An 18,891-nucleotide genomic window follows, 5' to 3' on the forward strand; every position below is an offset into this window, starting at 1 on the left:
GAACCCTGAGGCACTCCACAAGTGAGAGCCCAGGGGTCTGAACACTCACCCCCCACCACCACTTTCTGGACACGGCCCAGGAGGAAGGAGCGGAACCACTGTATGACAGTGCCCCCAGCTCCCAGCCCCTCTAGACGGTCCAGAAGAATGTTATGGTCGATGGTGTCAAAGGCCGCTGAGAGATCCAGCAGAACTAGGAAACAGCTCTCACCTTTGTCCCTAGCCCGCCGGAGATCATCAACCAGCGCGACCAAGGCAGTTTCAGTCCCATGGTGAGGCCTGAATCCCGATTGGAAAGGATCCAAATGGTCCGTTTCCTCCAGGCGTGCTTGGAGTTGTTCAGCAACCACCCGCTCAATCACCTTGCCCAAGAATGGCAGATTTGAGACTGGGCGATAGTTGGCCAAATTGGCTGGGTCTAAAGATGTTTTTTTAAGAAGCGGTTTGATGACCGCCTCTTTCAGCGGATCTGGGAAGGCTCCCTCACAGAGGGAAGCATTCACCACCCGGCAAAGCCCATCGCCCAGCCCTTCCCGGCTCGCTTTTATCAGCCAGGATGGGCAAGGATCAAGGAGACAGGTGGTCGGTTTCACTCGTCCAAGCAGCCTGTCCACATCCTCGGAGGTAACAGATTGGAATTGATCCCATGTAACAGGACCAGACAGAACTCTAGCACTCTCCTGCCCTGGCCCTACTCCCACGGTGGAGTCTACCTCCTTCTGAATCTGAGCGATTTTATCTGCAAAAAACTTTGCAAAAGCATTGCAGGAGATCTTGGGGTCCCTACCAGGCCCCGGTGGAACAGGTGGTTCCGATAGATTGCGAACCACCTGAAAAAGTCTCCTGCTGCTGTTTTCTGCAGATGCAATGGAGGCAGCGAAGAAGGCCCTCTTCGCCGTCGCCATTGCCACTTGGTAGGCTCGACGTTGAGCTCTAACCCGTGTCCGGTCTGATTCAGAATGAGTTTTCCGCCACCGGCGCTCTAGCCGTCTCAACGATTGTTTCATCACCCTCAGCTCCGGGGAAAACCACGGGGCTGTCCGGGCTCCATGCAATCGGAGAGGGCGCTTCGGAGCCAGACAGTCAATAGCCAGTACGTTTCTGAGCACAATTCAAAGTGTTAGTGCTGACCTTTAAAGCCCTAAACGGCCTCGGTCCAGTATATCTGAAGGAGCATCTCCACCCCCATCGTTCTGCCAGGACACTGAGGTCCAGCTCCAAGGGTTCCCTCAATGCGAGAAGCCAAGTTACAGGAAACCAGGCAGAGGGCCTTCTCAGTAGTGGCACCCCGCCCTGTGGAACGCACTCCCACCAGATGTCAAAGAGAACAACAACTACCAGACTTTTAGAAGACATCTGAAAGCAGCCCTGTTTAGGGAGCTTTTAATGTTTGATGCATTACTGTATTTTAATATTTTGTTGGAAGCTGCCCAGAATGGCTAGGGAAGCCCAGCCAGATGGGTGGGGTATAAATATATTATTATTATTATTATTATTATTATTATTATTATTATTATTATTATATTGTTGAATTTCTATTTATCTATTGGAGGTTCCACCTAAAATGGAAGGTGGACTGTGGCATGTTTTTTCTGCAAAGTATTACTGTCACCATTGTTACCTATACGTCAGGAGTCCTGATTTTCTTTCTCTTCTCCATTTGGTGTCCAGCATTCTTTTTGCAGATGTGAAAGGGTTCACCAACCTCTCCACAACACTATCAGCCCAGGAACTAGTCCGAATGCTGAATGAACTCTTTGCCAGATTTGATCGCCTAGCACATGTGAGTCAAGAGGCTTATTTGTTTCATTTAGCACGCAAGAGTCAAGCTGCCTGTTCATTTTTGGTGCTTCAAAAACCCTGTGAAGGGTGGGAATTTGTTGTGTTAGATCTGATTTGTGACCCACCATGCTGTATGCAGTCTACCTGCCTTGAATTGTGGCTTGGTAGGAGCTTCACAACATCCCTGTCATTGTAGTCCCAGGTAAGCAAAACTTATTATGTCACTGGAGGGCCATGGCTGGTAGATTGTGTTGGGTTTGGTAGTTCACCAGTTTTTCAAGTCTATAAGAGATTCTACATAACCTAACCTTACTTATACTTGTCCTGTTGTTCTTGACATGGCAACATTTTCTTAAAAAGACAGGTGTTTGGTTCCCCTACTATTTCACAGACAGATGGATGGCTGCTAACAGATTGAGGTTGAATCCTGACAAGACAGAAGTACTGTTTTGGGGGGAGGGTGGGTGGGCAGGCATGTGGGACTCCCTGGTCCTGAATGAGGTAACTGTGCCCCTGAATGACCAGGTCCGCAGCCTGGGGGTCATTTTGGACTCACAGCTGTCCATGGTGGTGCAGGTCAATTCTGTGTCCAGGGCAGCTGTCTACCAGCTCCACCTGGTATGCAGGTTGAGACCCTACCTGTCTGCAAACTGTCTCGCCAGAGTGGTGGAAGCTGTAGTTACCTCCCGCTTGGACTACTGCAATGCGCTTTACGTGGGGCTGCCTTTGAAGGTGACCCGGAAACTGCAGCTAATCCAGAATGTGGCAGCTAGACTGGGGACTGGGAGTGGCCACCGAGACCATATAACACTGGTCCTGAAAATTGGCTCCCAGTACTTTTCGGAGCACAATTAAAAGTGTTGGTGCTAAACTTTAAAGCCTTAAACAGCCTTGGCCCAGTATACCTGATGGAGTGTCTCCACCCCCATCGTTCAGAGCCACAATACCAGAGCCCATAACAAAATAAGATTCCCAGGATTCGTTGGCGGAAGCTGTGATTGTCACAGTGATACATCTGCACTTAAAATGTATGTTATTAGTGTTGGTAGAGCATGGGATTGTTCCCATAACTAGCACAGTTAATTCTGGCTCTTTCTTCCTGCATAGATCAGTGCAGAGTTTACATATAAGCTAAACAAGCTATAGCTTAGGGCCCCACTCTCTTGGGGGCCCCAAAAAAATCTAAAGGGAAAAAACTGGATGTACTTTGATAAAAGACATATTTTGTTATGTGCAAATGGCTTTAGATTCCTATTAGGTTCATAAACTATTATACAGCATATATTTAACACAAAAAACAGTGACAATTTGTTGTTGACAAAGGACAGCTGGACATATAAAGGGCCCCATTACCTTCAGTAGCTTAGGGCCTCATCAAACCTAAATCCGGCCCTGGCATAGATCTAGTGATAACATTCAGACACATACACATACATGACCGTTCAGGGCAGTTATCTGCATTTGTTAAAACACGCTCTTTCCTGTGGAAGTGGATATTCACAGGAAACACACACACACACACCCCTTCAACTTCTCCCTTGGGTGCCATCTGTATTCAGATGTATATCTATCTATCTGTAATGTGTGATTGCGAAACTCTCCTCCCCCAACCACTCATGCCTGAAATACTTCCGTGGTCCTTAGCAACAGGCATGGCTGGAGAGGGAGGAAAACAAATTGGTAGGATGCAGAGCCAAAGGAGGGAGCTCCTCAAATGTCAGAAGCTTTGCTAATGTTTTTTGTTCTGCCTGATCATAAATCTGGGGAGGTGAGGGAGAGAGGCTTACTTTGATAAGTTCCTTCTCTGTAGGGAGAATTGGGATCCATGAAGTACCTGTAAGGTTGTCTCCATCCATCTCACCACTGACAGGTGCTCTAGCCCCCAATTCCTGCCCACTGGGAATCTTATTCAGCCTCCCAAGTTCTGTCCTGGGCTTAGGAGATATCAGCAGGCATTGCCCACGCGTGTTCAAGCTTATTGCTTCAGGACCATTAATTAAAATGAAATAGAAATAGAAATGGGTAGTAAAACTGAGATTCTAGAAATGCTGGAGTCTCACATTACTGTCCACTTATGCTTGTGTGCCTTGGTTGCACAGAAACATGGAATATACCAGCTCGGGTCTTAGCAGTCTCGAGAAGAGCATAAGCTAAGGTCCCTCTCCCTAGTTCCTGCTGGGATTTTGCATCCTCCATCTGTTTCCAAAACCTTTTTTCCAAACTGAGATGAATAGCAAGCTCCAAACTTCTGCTAGGCACACAGCATATCGGTCTTATTTGAAGAGTGGGTGGAATTGATAGCACAGCATGGGTCTTAGAAAACACAATCCATCATTTCCCTGCCCTGGGAAGTGGGGGGGGGGGACCTTAATGAAGTTTCTGTTTGGTGCCTTTTGGTGGATGGGTATTTGAGCAGCTCATTTCTTTAGCGCTTTCTCGTGCCAATTTTTTTGTGCTTTGGGTCACCATGGTGTGTTGTTTTTGTAAAGTAACTCATGCATAAATCTTTCTCAAAAGCTTCAGTCAAATGTCGTTCTGTGCAGAGTAGTCATAGCTCAGTGACAGAATTCTGCTTTGCACTCAGAAGGCCTTGAGTGTATATGAATCTGCTTCAGACCATCTACCCTACCTATGTCTACCCTAGCATTCCCGCTTGGACTACTGCAATGCGCTCTACGTGGGGCTACCTTTGAAGGTGACCCGGAAACTACAACTAATCCAGAAGTCAGCAGCTAGACTGGTGGCTGGGGGCGGCCACTGAGACCACATAACACCAGTCTTGAAAGACCTACATTGGCTCCCAGTACATATCTGAGCACAATTCAAAGTGTTGGTGTTGACCTTTAAAACTCTAAACGGCCTCGGCCCAGTATATCTGAAGGAGCGCCTCCAAACCCATCATTCTGCCCAGACACTGAGGTCCAATGCTGAGGGCCTTCTGGCGGTTCCCTCACTGTGAGAAGCCAAGTTACAAGGAACCAGGCAGAGGGCCTTCTCGGTAGTGGCGCCTGCCCTGTGGAACGCCCTCCCTTCAGATGTCAAAGCAATAAACAACGACCTGATATTCAGAAGACATCTTAAGGCAGCCCTGTTCAGGGAAGTTTTTAATGTGTGACATTTTAGTGTATTTTTGGTCTCTGTGGAAGCTGCCCAGAGTGGCTGGGGAAACCCAGCCAGATGAGCGGTGTACAAATAATATATTATTATTATTATTATTATTATTATTATTATTATTATTATTCCCCCAGCCATTGATCCCCAGATATTATTGGACTACAACTCCCATCAGCCTTGACTATGGCTGGCTTTGGATGGTGGGATTTGTATTCCAACATCATTGGGGGTCCCCTGGTATGGGGAACACTGGTCTACTCTAACAGTAGTTCTCCAGTACCTCAGGTGGAAGTTAGTGCCCTCTCCTTTAGTTGGAGATGCCAGGGATTGAACCTAAGATTTTTCTGCAAGCAAAGGACAGAGTTATGCCATCTAAATATTCAGGTTCTCCAGTTTAAAAAACTTCAGGCAAGGCTGGTACTACAGTCTGCCTGAGAGGGCTGCTTGAGGACTGGCAGTGTAAAGCAAATCCATACAATACTATGATCTCTTTTAACCAAACAGCTGCTGAGTGGGGATATATCCAGAGGACATATCATGAAATTCTGCCTAACCTTTAGCTAAGTTGAGCCAAGAAGCCTCTTTAAGCTTGGCCAGACAAACTAAAGGATTTCATACCACACATACTATGGAGAGTCTCATCTGATCATTGTTTGTGCTCTAAAGCTCTCCTCCCTGCTTGTCTCCCAGAACCAGAAGAGGTGTGAAAAGGGCAGAGGAGAGGTTGGCTTCATGGAGGTGCAGTCTCCGATTCTTTGAGGAAAGTTCTGGAGAGGGGGGAACTTAGAAGGCTGTGGGAAGTCAAGGACTTTCAGTCTCGGTAACCAATCCATGGGGCGAGACCTACCAAGTCTGAGCCACTGCACTCCTTTTTTTTATAAATTTTTTATTGAGTTTTCACATTTTATATAGACATGACAAACACACAAAGACACAGACAAACATGTACAATTTCAAATTCTTACTTTCATAACCACATTCTCTGACTTCCCCGCGTCCCCCCTTCATGCATCCTAGTTCCAATAGTTAGTTCAGCAAGTTCTTATCGCCTTTCTTTACAATATTAGTGTCATTTTTAAAAAAAAACTTAGTTCTTCTTAGTTATCCAATTTTAACTTATACAGATCCATTATAATCATTACATCCTTTCCAAAGGTCGACCTGAATTCCCTTCCAACAATTTCTCAATTATCATATTATTAACTGAACATAATAACTAGACATAAAAATCATAACCTTATAAAAGAACTCTCACCCCCCCCCCTCTTTCCAGGTTTCGATCCCCCAAAGAGGTGTCCATAATATCAGTTCTGATATTATGAGCCACTGCACTCCTTAGGCCTAACACTCTGCCAAGTCTGTGCACATCATGTTCTTGCTAATAAAGAGTTTATTCCACCTTGAATAGTGTGATTTATTGCTGGCTCGCTCTTGTCACCTGAGCAGCTTCTTCCTCCACTTCCAATACATCCTGTACCCCTTTCCCCACTTCTGACTGCTCAGGCTCTTCCCCATCCACCAGCCTCGTGGGCGGCACACAATCCCATAAATAGCTGTCCCCCATCTCCTGGGTCAGCCTCCAACCCCCCTGCCACACACTTATCAGAGCCCTGATAGTCCATGACAGTGGCTTGATCTCCGTCTAACGTGTTGGCTGCAATCACACCTGTCAGGGTTTCAGGGACAGAGAGCGAGGGGGAGGGGTCCCAGGGCGACCAGGAAGAGGACGACGACGACCCGAGGTTGTCAGTGAGTCCGTCAAGTGAATCCGAGGATTCCCAAAAGGGAGCCCCCCTGGTCAGGCCAAGGGGCAGTAGAGAGGGAAGCAGTCAGAAGCAGGGGAACAAAGAGGGAATCCCCAGTGGGGGTTGGAGATCGGGACCGGCCTCTCCGTCAGAACGGAGTGAAGGGGGTGGAGTTGCCAGTGTGTCAGAAAGAGCAGAACAGGAAGCAGAGAGGGGAAGGAGTTCGGAGCAGAACGTCCTGCCGAAAGGGGAGGAGTGTAGTACCGAGAGTAGCGTAACGGTCGAAAGGAAGGTCAGAAGCAACGTACGCGCGCCAAGTTCAAATGTGGAGGCGCGCGGAAATGAGGAGAGCCCTGAGGAGGAGCCTGGTCCCAAAGCACGAAGGAGGGGGGAGCAGGCGTCAGAAGACTCAGCCTCGGGGGAGTCCCGGAGGGAGGGAGCACAGGGGGGCAGGAAGACCCTGCGGAAAAGGAAGGAGAGGAAAAGGTGGAGCAGTACAAGCCTCTTAAGCTGGTGCAGGGGCGGGACTGACTCAGAGGGGACTTCTAACATCTAAGGGTAACAGATGCTGAGCCACGGAGCTTGGATGTAACGACAACAATGTTCTTCAATAAAACCTTTTGTATATAACTTGGACTGGATTTTGGTCTCTTGTGAGCTGGGACCTCGGGTGGCTCTGACAGTACCCATTGCAGAAATGTTCTTTGGAAAGTCAGGTGAATCTTAATACAAGCTCTCTTGATCCACGGGAAAGCAGACGGCATAGAGCAGGGGTCAGCAAGGTTTATCTTGTCTGGGCCGGATCGGTTCTGTGGAGATCCCTCCATGGGCTGGATCATACACGATTTCTGGTGCCACGGAAGCGAGTCCCTGCACCGCACTGCACTAGTTTAGCGTAGCGCGTGAGCAGGCAACTTGGTTTGGGGGCTGGTCAAACGACCTCCGTGCTTCTGGCCCATGGGCCTTAGGTTGCTGACCCCTGGCATAGAGTTGTGGTGTTGTGAGTGTACCAGGTTCTCAAAGCTCTTAGGCAATCTGGCTACTTTGGGCTTTTCACTGCAGAGCAAGGCTATATGAAAGGATAGTGTCAGGGAACTGCCATCGGAGTTAGAGGTGCTGGACAGGCTCCAGCAGAGTAGGAGAGACTCTGCAGCAGAAGCAGGAACCAGCAGGGGGAGTGCAGGAGTTACAGCGGAGGGGAGGCTCTCAGACGCTTCTAGTGAGAATAGTGAAGAGGTAACTAGACCCCCTTTAGGAATTCCCTCCCTTCGCCGGAAACTGTCACGCAGAGAGTCACGAAAGCGCATGTCCGTCAAACAGCTTTTATGTTGGCGTAAATTCCGTAGACGCCCACTGTCAGATTCTACCAGCGACTGACGGAGTCATGCTTTTGGGGGCTCCGTTAGTGCCTGGGTTTGGATGACCGGCCAAACCCCAGCGGGATCAAGCTTTTACGCACAAGCAGCTCATTATCCCATCATAGCAATCTGACAGTGCTCCGAAAGCTGTTTGTGCAAGCAGAGGGCATCATGAGTGAACCAGCAGGAACCGGGGCAGCTGGAGCTGGAGCAGATCCAAGCCTGGAAGAAAGGTACAGGGCGTTGGAGGTCCAGCTCGCACTGCAAACGGCGAGGCTGGAGGAGAGGAGGGCTCAAGATGCAGATAAGGGGAAAACCACCCCACTTGCCAGAAGGGTGCCTGGATTGGTGCAGAAATTTGGGGGGAATCCCAGGAACTATCAAGCCTTTAGAACAGAGATGCAATATGCTCTCAATCTACTGTTTGATGACTTCCCCGATGAGAACTCTAGAGTGGCGTACGTGATTGGCCATCTAGAGGGAGGGGCGAGGGACTGGGTTCGCCCCCTGATGGCAGCCAATAATGAAATCTTAAAGGACACAATGAAGTTTTTTCGCGCCATGGACTTGATGTTTTCCAGCGAGATTGAGCAGGGGATGGTGCGCAGGGAGTTGATGGCTTGTAAACAGGGGAGCCGATCTGTACGTGAGTACTGGACTGAGTTCACCATGCTGATTCATAGACTGGGGTGGAACCTTGCTAGTGAACCTATTCAAATGCTATTTGAAGAAGGTCTCTCTCCGGCAGTGAAAGATGAACTTTCCCGGGCACCTAGGGCGGAGTCTATGGACCAGCTGACTAAATCAGCGCTGTCCATAGGAGCACGCCAGGAGGCTAGAGCTTTGGAAAAGCGGGAAGGAAAGGGGGAACGTTGGAAGGACTTCCGCATTCCAGAGATTCCGGAGCAGCCTTTCCCGCCAGCAGAGCCGATGGAACTTGGAGCAGCGCGCGCGCACACAGTTTCAAACACCAGTGAAGGGCGGAAGAAGGAGGGAAAGAGCGGCAAGAGATGCTATCTCTGCCAACAGCCAGGTCACTTTGCCAGAGTCTGTCCGCAAAGGAAGGAATGGCAAGGGATGGCAGGAACTGTTGGGGGGAAGGAGGAGGATGAAATGAAGGAGCAAGTAAAAGCCAACGCCTGGTTGCCAACATCGGGGCACAGCAGCCAGGCCAGGGAGTAGTGAACGTGCCCACGCCGGAACCCCCAAGACCAGCACTTGTGATAGAGGTGTTGCTGGAACTGGCAAACGGACACCCACTAAAGATAAGAGCGCTATTGGACTCAGGTAGCTCATGTAATTTCATGAGTAAGGAGTTTGCAGCTGAGCACCAGATACAGACTATCCCATTAAGTAAGCCTTTGCAGGTTACCACGATTGATGGGAGGGAGCTGTTGGGAGGAGAAGTGAGCCAACAGACTGTACCAATGATAATGAGGGTGGCACGGCACACAGAACTGATAGCGTTTAACGTAGCCACCCTGGGAGGAGCCCCTATTATCTTGGGAATGAGCTGGCTGGCACTACATGATCCGCTAGTAGGCTGGCATCAGCGCGTGGTTTCCTTTGGATCAGCACATTGCCTAGAACACTGCAAGGAGGGAGAGGCCCAGGCAGGCAGCAGGGCCACTCTAGCAGGGGTGGAAGTGATGGACAAGGGGAAGGTGCCACCACAATACGCTGACTTGATTGACGTATTCAGCGAAAAGGAAGCGGATAAATTGCCCCCGCACAGACCCTTTGACTGTCAAATTACCTTACTCCCAGGAGCACAATTGCCAGTGGGGAAGCTGTATGCAATGTCAGACAGTGAGATGCAGGAGTTAAGGGAGTTCATTGACAAGAATCTCAAGAGAGGTTTCATCAGAGAGTCACGAGCGGTGGGGGGCAGTCCAGTGTTCTTTGTGGACAAAAAAAACACGGGCAAGCCCAGACTTGTGTGTGATTTCAGGTCCCTGAATGCAGTGTCAGAACCAGTGACTTTTCCTATGCCTAGAATTGATGACATTCTGACACAGGTGAGAAAAGGGAAGATTTTTACCAAGCTGGACCTTAGGGGGGCATATAACTTGATACGTGTGAGGAAGGGGGATGAGTGGAAGACCACTATGTTCACCCCCTTGGGGGCGTTTGAGTACCTCGTTATGCCTTTCGGATTACAAGGAGGCTCCGCCTGTTTTCAATCATTCATGAATCACGTCCTGGGGCCATTGCTCTACAAGAACTGCGTAGCGTTCTTAGATGACGTCCTGGTGTACTCAGAGAATGAGGAGCAGCATGTGCGAGATGTAAGAGAGGTACTGAGCAAACTGCGAGAAAACCGGCTGTGGGTGAAACTGGAGAAGTGTCAGTTTCATACTAGGGAGGTGGAATTCCTGGGGTACCGGTTGTCTGACAAGGGATTGGCCATGGATCCCAGCAAGGTTCAAGCGGTACTGGAATGGAAAACACCAAAGACCAAGAAGGACGTGCAAAGGTTCCTGGGGTTCGGAAACTTCTATAGGAAGTTCATCAAAAACTTTGCCCATTTGACCGCGCCCATCACAGATTGTCTTAGTAGCAAAAAGAAATTTGTTTGGACGGAAGAAGCGCAGCGGGCGTTCGAACGCCTAAAGCAGGCGTTTGCGTCGGAAGAACAGCTTCTGCACGTGGATCTACAACAACCAATGAGAGTGGAGACTGACGCGTCAGACCGAGCAGTGGGGGCCGTGCTTCTCCAGCCGGGAAAGGATACGTCGGAATGGAGACCGTGTGCATTCTTTTCGCGGAAATTGAACAAATCCGAGAGGAACTACACAGTGTACGACAGAGAACTGCTCGCCATTCATGAAGCATTCCGGAAATGGCGGCACTTGCTGATTGGGGCGCAACACAAGGTTCAAGTCCGAACTGACCACAAAAATCTGGAATATTGGAGAACAGCCCGTGTCCTGAACCAGAGACAAGTGCGATGGGCCCAGGAGTTCTCCAAATTCCACTTTGAGATTCGTTACGTGCCAGGTTCAGAGAACGTGAGAGCGGATGCCCTTTCCAGGAAACCTGAGTACTTAGAGGGGGAGGGAGCGCCTGAGGCAAGGCATGTAATCTCCGAAGACCGCTGGGTGTGTGGGGCGGCATTGGTGGGGCAAAGGGAACTGATGGAAGGTACGGAGAACGATGAATACGCCCAAGAGAAACTCAGAGAACTCAGGAGGACAGAAGAGAACACAGGGGGATTTGAAGAAAAGAACGGGGCGTTGTATTACAAAGGGGCACTGTACATACCAGATGGGGAACTGAGGGGCAGAGTACTCAAGCAGTTGCATGACAGCCCCACAGCGGGACATTTTGGACAGCACAAAACCATGTGGTTGGTTACCAGGGAGTTTTGGTGGCCCAAGGTGAGGGAGGACGTGCGGGAATATGTTAGGGGTTGCGACAGGTGTCAGCGAGCAAAAGGAGAGAGGGTGGCGCCAGCGGGGCTATTACAACCCTTACCCACGCCAGAAAGGCCTTGGGAGGCAGTATCCATAGATTTTATGACGGACCTGCCAAAATCCAAAGGCAAAACAGCTGTCATGGTGGTGGTAGATCTATTAACCAAAATGTGTCATTTTATAGCCTGTTCACATGCGGTTACAGCGGAGGAGACCGCCAAGTTGTTTGTAGAGCATATTTTCAGGTTGCATGGCGCCCCCTTGAGGGTGGTCAGTGACAGAGGCAAACAATTTACTTCCAGGTTCTGGAGGAAACTTATGAGCTTACTGCAAGTAGAACTCAATTTCTCCACTGCCCGACACCCAGAAACTAATGGGCAAGCAGAAAGGGCAAACGGCATTTTGCAACAATACCTGAGGTGTTATGTAAAGGACAGAGAAAATGATTGGGTAGATAAGCTACCGCTGGCCGAATTTGCCTACAACAACGCGGAGAATGTGTCCACAGGGATGAGTCCTTTCCTGGCAAACTATGGGTGCCATCCCCGGGCATTCCCAGGAGAGGGGGGGGAGAGGTGGAGCGTGCCGGCAGCGGAACATTTTTTTGAAGAGATGGAAGCGATCCACCGTCAGCTTCAACTTAACTTAGAGAGAGCCAAGGAAGAATATAAGAAGCAAGCAGACAGAAATAGGAGGGAAGGTGAAATCATAAGGGTGGGAGACCGAGTGTGGTTGTCCACCCAAGGACTACCGTTCAAGGGTGGGAGTAAGAAATTGAGACCCAAGAAATTGGGACCCTTTGAGGTCATACAGCAGGTCAACCCAGTAGCATTCAAACTCAGACTGCCCAGTCACATGAAATTACACCCAGTATTTCACAGGTCATTACTGTCGCCGTACCGAGAGGGACGTGAGTGGGGGGAGCGTGAGAGAGAGGCCACCCAAACGCTCGTGATAGAAGAGAGAGAGCGCGACATGAACGTGGCAGGAATCATTGATTCCAGGTGGAAGGGGAATCAGGTGGAATATCTGGTAGAATGGGAGGGGGAAGTAGAGTCGGAAAACACTTGGGTGCCAGCAGAGGTAGTGAATGACGAGATCTTAATAGAAACATTTCATCAGCGTTTCCCAAGAAAACCGCAACCCGTGGCACGATTTAGAAGGGAACACTTTGGGACCACCGATGAGGAGGGAGAGTTTGAAGGGTTCCCAGAGTCAGGGGTGGGTGAGGAAGCTGCCTCCGACGAAGAAGAAGAAGACGGGGAGAGAGACGGGACGCCGTGGCTAGAAGTGTTTGAATCCTCTGATGACGAGGATTGCTCTTTCAGGGGCTTTCCGCCCTCACCGCCAGTGGGAGAGGAGGCGGGAGGGGGTGAAGGGGGGCCTGGGGGGGAGGTGGATGTCAGGGAACTGCCATCGGAGTTAGAGGTGCTGGACAGGCTCCAGCAGAGTAGGAGAGACTCTGCAGCAGAAGCAGGAACCAGCAGGGGGAGTGCAGGAGTTACAGCGGAGGGGAGGCTCTCAGACGCTTCTAGTGAGAATAGTGAAGAGGTAACTAGACCCCCTTTAGGAATTCCCTCCCTTCGCCGGAAACTGTCACGCAGAGAGTCACGAAAGCGCATGTCCGTCAAACAGCTTTTATGTTGGCGTAAATTCCGTAGACGCCCACTGTCAGATTCTACCAGCGACTGACGGAGTCATGCTTTTGGGGGCTCCGTTAGTGCCTGGGTTTGGATGACCGGCCAAACCCCAGCGGGATCAAGCTTTTACGCACAAGCAGCTCATTATCCCATCATAGATAGGTACCGTATTTTTCGCTCTATAAGATGCACCAGACCACAAGATGCACCTAGTTTTTGGAGGAAGAAAAGAAGGAAAAAAATATTCTGAATCTCAGAAGCCAGAACAGCAAGAGGGACCGCTGCGCAGTGAAAGCAGCAATCCCTCTTGCTGTTCTGGCTTCTGGGATAGCTGCGCAGCCTGCATTCGCTCCATAAGACGCACACACATTTCCCCTTACTTTTTAGGAGGGAAAAAGTGAGTCTTATAGAGCAAAAAATACGGTATTTCTTTGGAATGTTCATCCTGGCAAAAATATCTCAACAGTTGCCTACAACCAATCCTTTGCTTGCAGTACTTTTTTTTTTTTTTTGTGACGTCCTAGTTAGAAATGTTTATCTCCTGGCAACCTTCTGCATTGCTCTTATTCTTTCTGGCAATTTTCTTAAGCAGATGGTTTGGCATGCAGCATTTAATGAGGCATCAAGATCCAAGCCGTTGTGGCTTCCTCTAGTTTTTCAGAATATTCCCAAGAGCTCATTGTGGAACCAAGACCTGAAAATGAAGGGCCTGCCCCTCTCTCTCTCTCTCTCTCTCTCTCTCTCTCTCTTTCTTTCTTTCTTTCTTTCTTTCTTTCTTTCTTTCTTTCTTCCAGTGCATCTTCCTCATCTCCCTGCCCCATTTCAAGCACCCATCCAGACAAACAGGCTGAAATCCACCCCGATGGTTCTGTCTGCCACAGAGGTAGAGAATCTTTTTGGCTCCACCAGCCAAATACCTCTGAGGATCAGCATGCCAAATATGGCAGGTGGGCTGGGTTATACACCTGTCAATCACTTGACGTCACAATGATGTCAGGTGCAGGGTGCTTTGAAGTCCTAGGAACACAGTATGAACTATGGGAATTGTCATTCTGTGAGGAGAATAGAGGACTCCTAACAACTCTCAGCACGCTTGAGAGTTGTTTAAAGTTGCATATTCCCCTCACAAAACTGCAATTCCCAGAGTTCCATGGGAATACGGATTGACTGTTAAACCACTCTGGGAATTGCAGCTCTATGAGGGGAATTGTGTTCTCCTAACAACTCACAGTACTGCAGTTCCCTTCTGACATTGCACTCAGGATTCTTTGAGCGAAGCCATGACTGTTTAAAGCAGTATAGAATCATAGAATCATAGAACTGTAGAGTTGGAAGGGACCCTGGGGGTCTTGTAGTCCAACATTTCCGAGCACAATTCAAAGTGGTGGTGGTGACTTTTAAAGCCTTAAACAGCCTCGGTCCTGTATACCCGAAGGAGCGTCTCCACCCCCATCGTTCAGCCTGGACAATGAGGTCCAGCTCCGAGGGCCTTCTGGTGGTTCCCTCATTGCGAGAAGTGAGGTTACAGGGAACCAGGCAGAGGGCCTTCTTGGTGGTGGCGCCCACCCTGTGGAACACCCTCCCTGCAGATGTGAAGGAAATAAGCAGCTATCTTATCTTTAAAAGACATCTGAAGGCAGCCCTGTTTAGGGAAGTTTTTCATATTTAATGCTGTATTGTTTTTAACAATCGATTGGGAGCCGCCCAGAGTGGCTGGGGAGGCTCAGTCAGATGGGCGGGGTATAAATAAATTATTATTATTATTATTATTATTATTATTATTATTATTATTATTATTAATTACCCCCTGCAGTGCAGGAATATGCAGCTGTCCCATATGGGGATCAAACCTGCAACCTTGGCATTATCAGCACCATGCTCTAGCCAGCTGCGCCATCAAGGCTGATAAATAGTGCTTTAAATGTATATAGAGCACAGATGAGGCTTAGGTGAACAGGGAACTGGGATCCAGAATTCAGTTCAGCACCAAAGAACAAGTCTCTAGCAGCAACAGTTAGCAAGTCAGAAGTTGGGGCTGCAGATTAACAAAAAGGCTAGGTTTGGGAGGGAGGAGGAAATTAGCAAAGACAAGTTCAAGTTCTCAGTTTCTGCTACCTCAACAGCCAATGCATGATGCAGGAGACAGGAAAGGGAAGCTATCTCAGCTGTCCTCCTTTTCCCCCAAATCTTAGGACATGAGCATATAGGGCAGAGATGCAGAGCCTGTGTCCTTCCAGATGTTGGGTTTCAACTCCCCCATGATCACTGGTCATGTTGGTCCAATAACACATATTTTTTTAAAATAAATATTTTTTTATTAGATTTTTCATTAAAAAAAAACATTTTTACAAAATTATACATCCATTTTTAACTTAAACCCTTTTTTCCAGAACTTCCCTCAGCTTGTCTGATAATTTTCCGTTTATTTTTTATCCTCGTCTCACATTTCCCAATATTATATTGCACTCAAATACTCTTAATCACATCATATTTTTAAACAATATTTCTAACAGTAATTTCACAGAGCTTCTTGAAAGCCAACGAACGTTATTTGCTTATCACAGAAATTTTTGATATACTCTGTAAATTTCTTCCAGTCCTCGGAGAATCTCTGGTCACGTTGGTTCCTAATTCTCCCCGTCAATCTGTCCATTTCTGCGTATTCCATCAGTTTCATCCTCCATTCTTCTTTCGTGGGCATCTCTTCCTGTTTCCATTTCTGTGCCAGCAAAATTCTGGCTGCTGTTACTGCATACAAAACTAATTTCACATCTTTTTTTACAAATTTCATTATCCAATAACATATGGAGGTCTTTCTGCACCCTCTCCCCCTGATCTAGGAGATGTGGTCTACCTCTGAATATATAGAGAAGGAATAACTGGCATGTGGCGCTCTAGGTGTTTTTGGCCTCTGATGCAAGCCAGCCCCATCTAGCATGGCCAATGCTCAGAGATGTTGGGGATTTTAAGTCACAACATCTAGGGGGCAGACCCGCCAGAGGGCACCAGAGGAGAGTGATATCGCTATAGCTGCTACCCATTGCTCAGGCTTCCAATATCTCTCTGAATGAAGTTCCAGCGTTCGTCCTGAATGCCAAGGCATGACCCCATTAACATATATCCCTCCTCTGACTCTAAAAAGGTAAAGGGACCCCTGACCATTAGCTCCAGTCATGGCTGACTCTGGGGTTGTGACGCTCATCTCACTTTATTGGCCAAGGGAGCTAGAGTACACCTTCCAGGTCATGTGGCCAGCATGACTAAGCCGCTTGTGGCAAACCAGAGCAGCGCACGGAAACACCGTTTACCTTCCCGCCGGAGCGGTACCTATTTATCTACTTGCACTTTGATGTGCTTTCGAACTGCTAGGTTGGCAGACCGAGCAACGGGAGCTCACCCCGTCACAGGGATTCGAACTGCGACCTTCTGATCGGCAAGTCCTAGGCTCTGGGGTTTAACCCACAGCGCCACCCGCGTTCCTCTGACTGTAGTCTCCAGTAAATGGAAACGTCTTGCCTTGTCTTCTGATTTAGGTAATTTGGCAAGCACAGCCAAGCTTGCCTGCAGTGCTCAGATCTTTGTAGTATTTCTTTGATGCTTTTTCTTTCTTTCCAGGGAATCACTGACCCTTTCAGGATGCAATATATATATAAAACGAATGTTTGTCACAGATCAGAACAAAATCAAGATATTGCTTGTCCTTTACACACACAAACATCTCTTTCCCAAAGAGCTTTCAGGTTTTGCTTTCCATATTTTCCACCCTGCTCATTTTTATAACCATCCTGCTCCATCACACCCAATCTCATTGCTTCTAATCATTCTCCTTTTGGTTACAGGAACATCACTGCCTTAGAATTAAGATCCTAGGGGACTGCTACTACTGTGTATCCGGGCTCCCGGAACCTCGCCAAGACCATGCTCATTGTTGCGTTGAAATGGGACTCAGCATGATCAAAACAATCAGGTAATTTGTTTTCCTCCTTCTCTCATTTCTTCTGCCGCCATCACACTGTGCCTCAGTCTGTGATGCGCTGGCTCCTTGTTGCAAGACAGCAGAATAGCCTCAAAGTCTCTCATGCTGCTTTGTTGTGTTCTTTTGGGTACCAGTGAGCTGAGATTCTCTCCCCATTTTCAATGGACTATTCATCACACACACACACACAGAGAGAGAGAGAGAGAGAGAGAGAGGACAAATTTGGCTTGATGGTGGGGCAGAGGTTCCTGAAATTGCTTTTTCCCCATTCCTGCTCCTGTTGCACCGGGGAAGAGACAGTGCAGCGCTCGTGGTTTGTTTTTCTCCAAGCAAACAACACACAGAAGGCAGTCTCTGGTTTGTTTCCTCCTGGTATGAGAGAGAAGCAAGGCACCCATGATATCAACAGTGTGCATCAAGACACGGGTCATTCACTTTGAAGTGTGAACCAGGCCAGTGATGTTTCCTAGATGAGGCAAACCCTCCAAGTGACGCTATTTTCCAGGGATGTCCCTGATTTGGAGAAGCTGTCCCAGTTTCTGATTTGATCCCAGAATGTCCCACTTTTCCTTAACGGTAAAGGGACCCCCTGACTGTTAGGTCCAGTTGCTGACGACTCTGGGGTTGCGGCGCTCATCTCGCTTTACTGGCCAAGGGAGCCAACATACAGCTTCTGGGTCACGTGGCCAGCATGACTAAGCCACTTCTGGCGAACCAGAGCAGCACACGGAAATGTCATTTACCTTCCCGCCGGAGCGGTACCTGTTTATCTGTTGAGGCATATTAGCCAGAACCTGTTGAATATAGCAGAGCATATGCAGACAGTCCAGAATCAGTCAGTTGCAGGCAGGATGAAGCAGGAACAAGACATTGCTACTAGTAACTTGGTTACTTATAGGTTTATTATTTACAGCAGAATCACAAGTTACTATATACAGGATACAGACACGGATCTTAACTCTCTCACAGAACAAACTCTCAAACCACACACTGACCAACCAACTAACCAACCAAGCAGGAAGGTCATGAGTCATCATGCCTATGTGAAGACCTCGACCAATAGCAGAGTTATATCGAAGGTTCCATATCTCTAGGCAGAACATCTCTTCGGCCAACTCCTTAATTGCTTCTGTGGGAAGCTGCATCAGATAGCACGTAGGCAAAATCCCAACATTATCTACTTGCACTTTGACGCTCTTTCGAACTGCTAGGTTGGCAGGAACTGGGACCGAGCAATGGGAGCTCACCCCGTCGCAGGGATTTGAACCACCGACCTTCTGATTGGCAAGCCCTGGGCTCTGTTGTTTATACCACAGCGCCACCCACGCTGTCCCTATTTCCATCAGAGAAATGTTGCAGAGTCCCTGCTCCTGCCAACCTAGCAGTTCAAAAGCACATCAAAGTGCAAGTAGATAAATAGGTACCACTCCGGCGGGAAGGTACATGGCGTTTCCGTGCGCTGCTCTCGTTCGCCAAAAGCGGCTTAGACATGCTGGCCACATGACCCAGAAGCTGTACGCCGGCTGCCTCGGCCAATAAAGCGAGATGAGTGCCGCAACCCCAGAGTCGGTCACGACTGGACCTAATGGTCAGGGGTCCCTTTACCTTTACCTTATGGAGTTATCTGACCCCAGAGCCTTCTGAAGGAAGTCCTGTACAGAGAAGGTTTTTTTAAAATGTTCCATGTTTTATTATGTTTTTTCTCTATGTTGGAAGCTGCCCAGAGTGGCTGGGGCAACCTAGTAAGATGGGTGGGGTATCAATAGTAAAATCATCATTAGGGAATGGGACGTCCCTGTTTTCATTGGAGAAATGTTGGAGGTTATAGGTGAGGGACTCAGCAGGTATCACTTAAGCATG

At 48.6% G+C, this 18,891-nt stretch overlaps 1 protein-coding gene across 2 annotated transcripts in view; it reads left to right on the forward strand.

Moving 5' to 3' along the window:
- ADCY8 (adenylate cyclase 8) overlaps nucleotides 1-18,891 on the forward strand; it is a 137,116-nt gene that overhangs the window by 49,282 nt on the left and 68,943 nt on the right. For both annotated transcript variants that reach the window (XM_083749011.1, XM_083749012.1), the window contains exons 4-5: nucleotides 1,672-1,783; nucleotides 16,895-17,022. In XM_083749011.1, coding sequence (XP_083605137.1) covers nucleotides 1,672-1,783; nucleotides 16,895-17,022 — 240 coding nt within the window. The remainder of the gene's footprint in view (nucleotides 1-1,671; nucleotides 1,784-16,894; nucleotides 17,023-18,891) is intronic.

Source organism: Podarcis gaigeae, assembly GCF_964106915.1.
Source record: "Podarcis gaigeae genome assembly, chromosome: 7".
NCBI lineage: Eukaryota > Metazoa > Chordata > Lepidosauria > Squamata > Lacertidae > Podarcis > Podarcis gaigeae.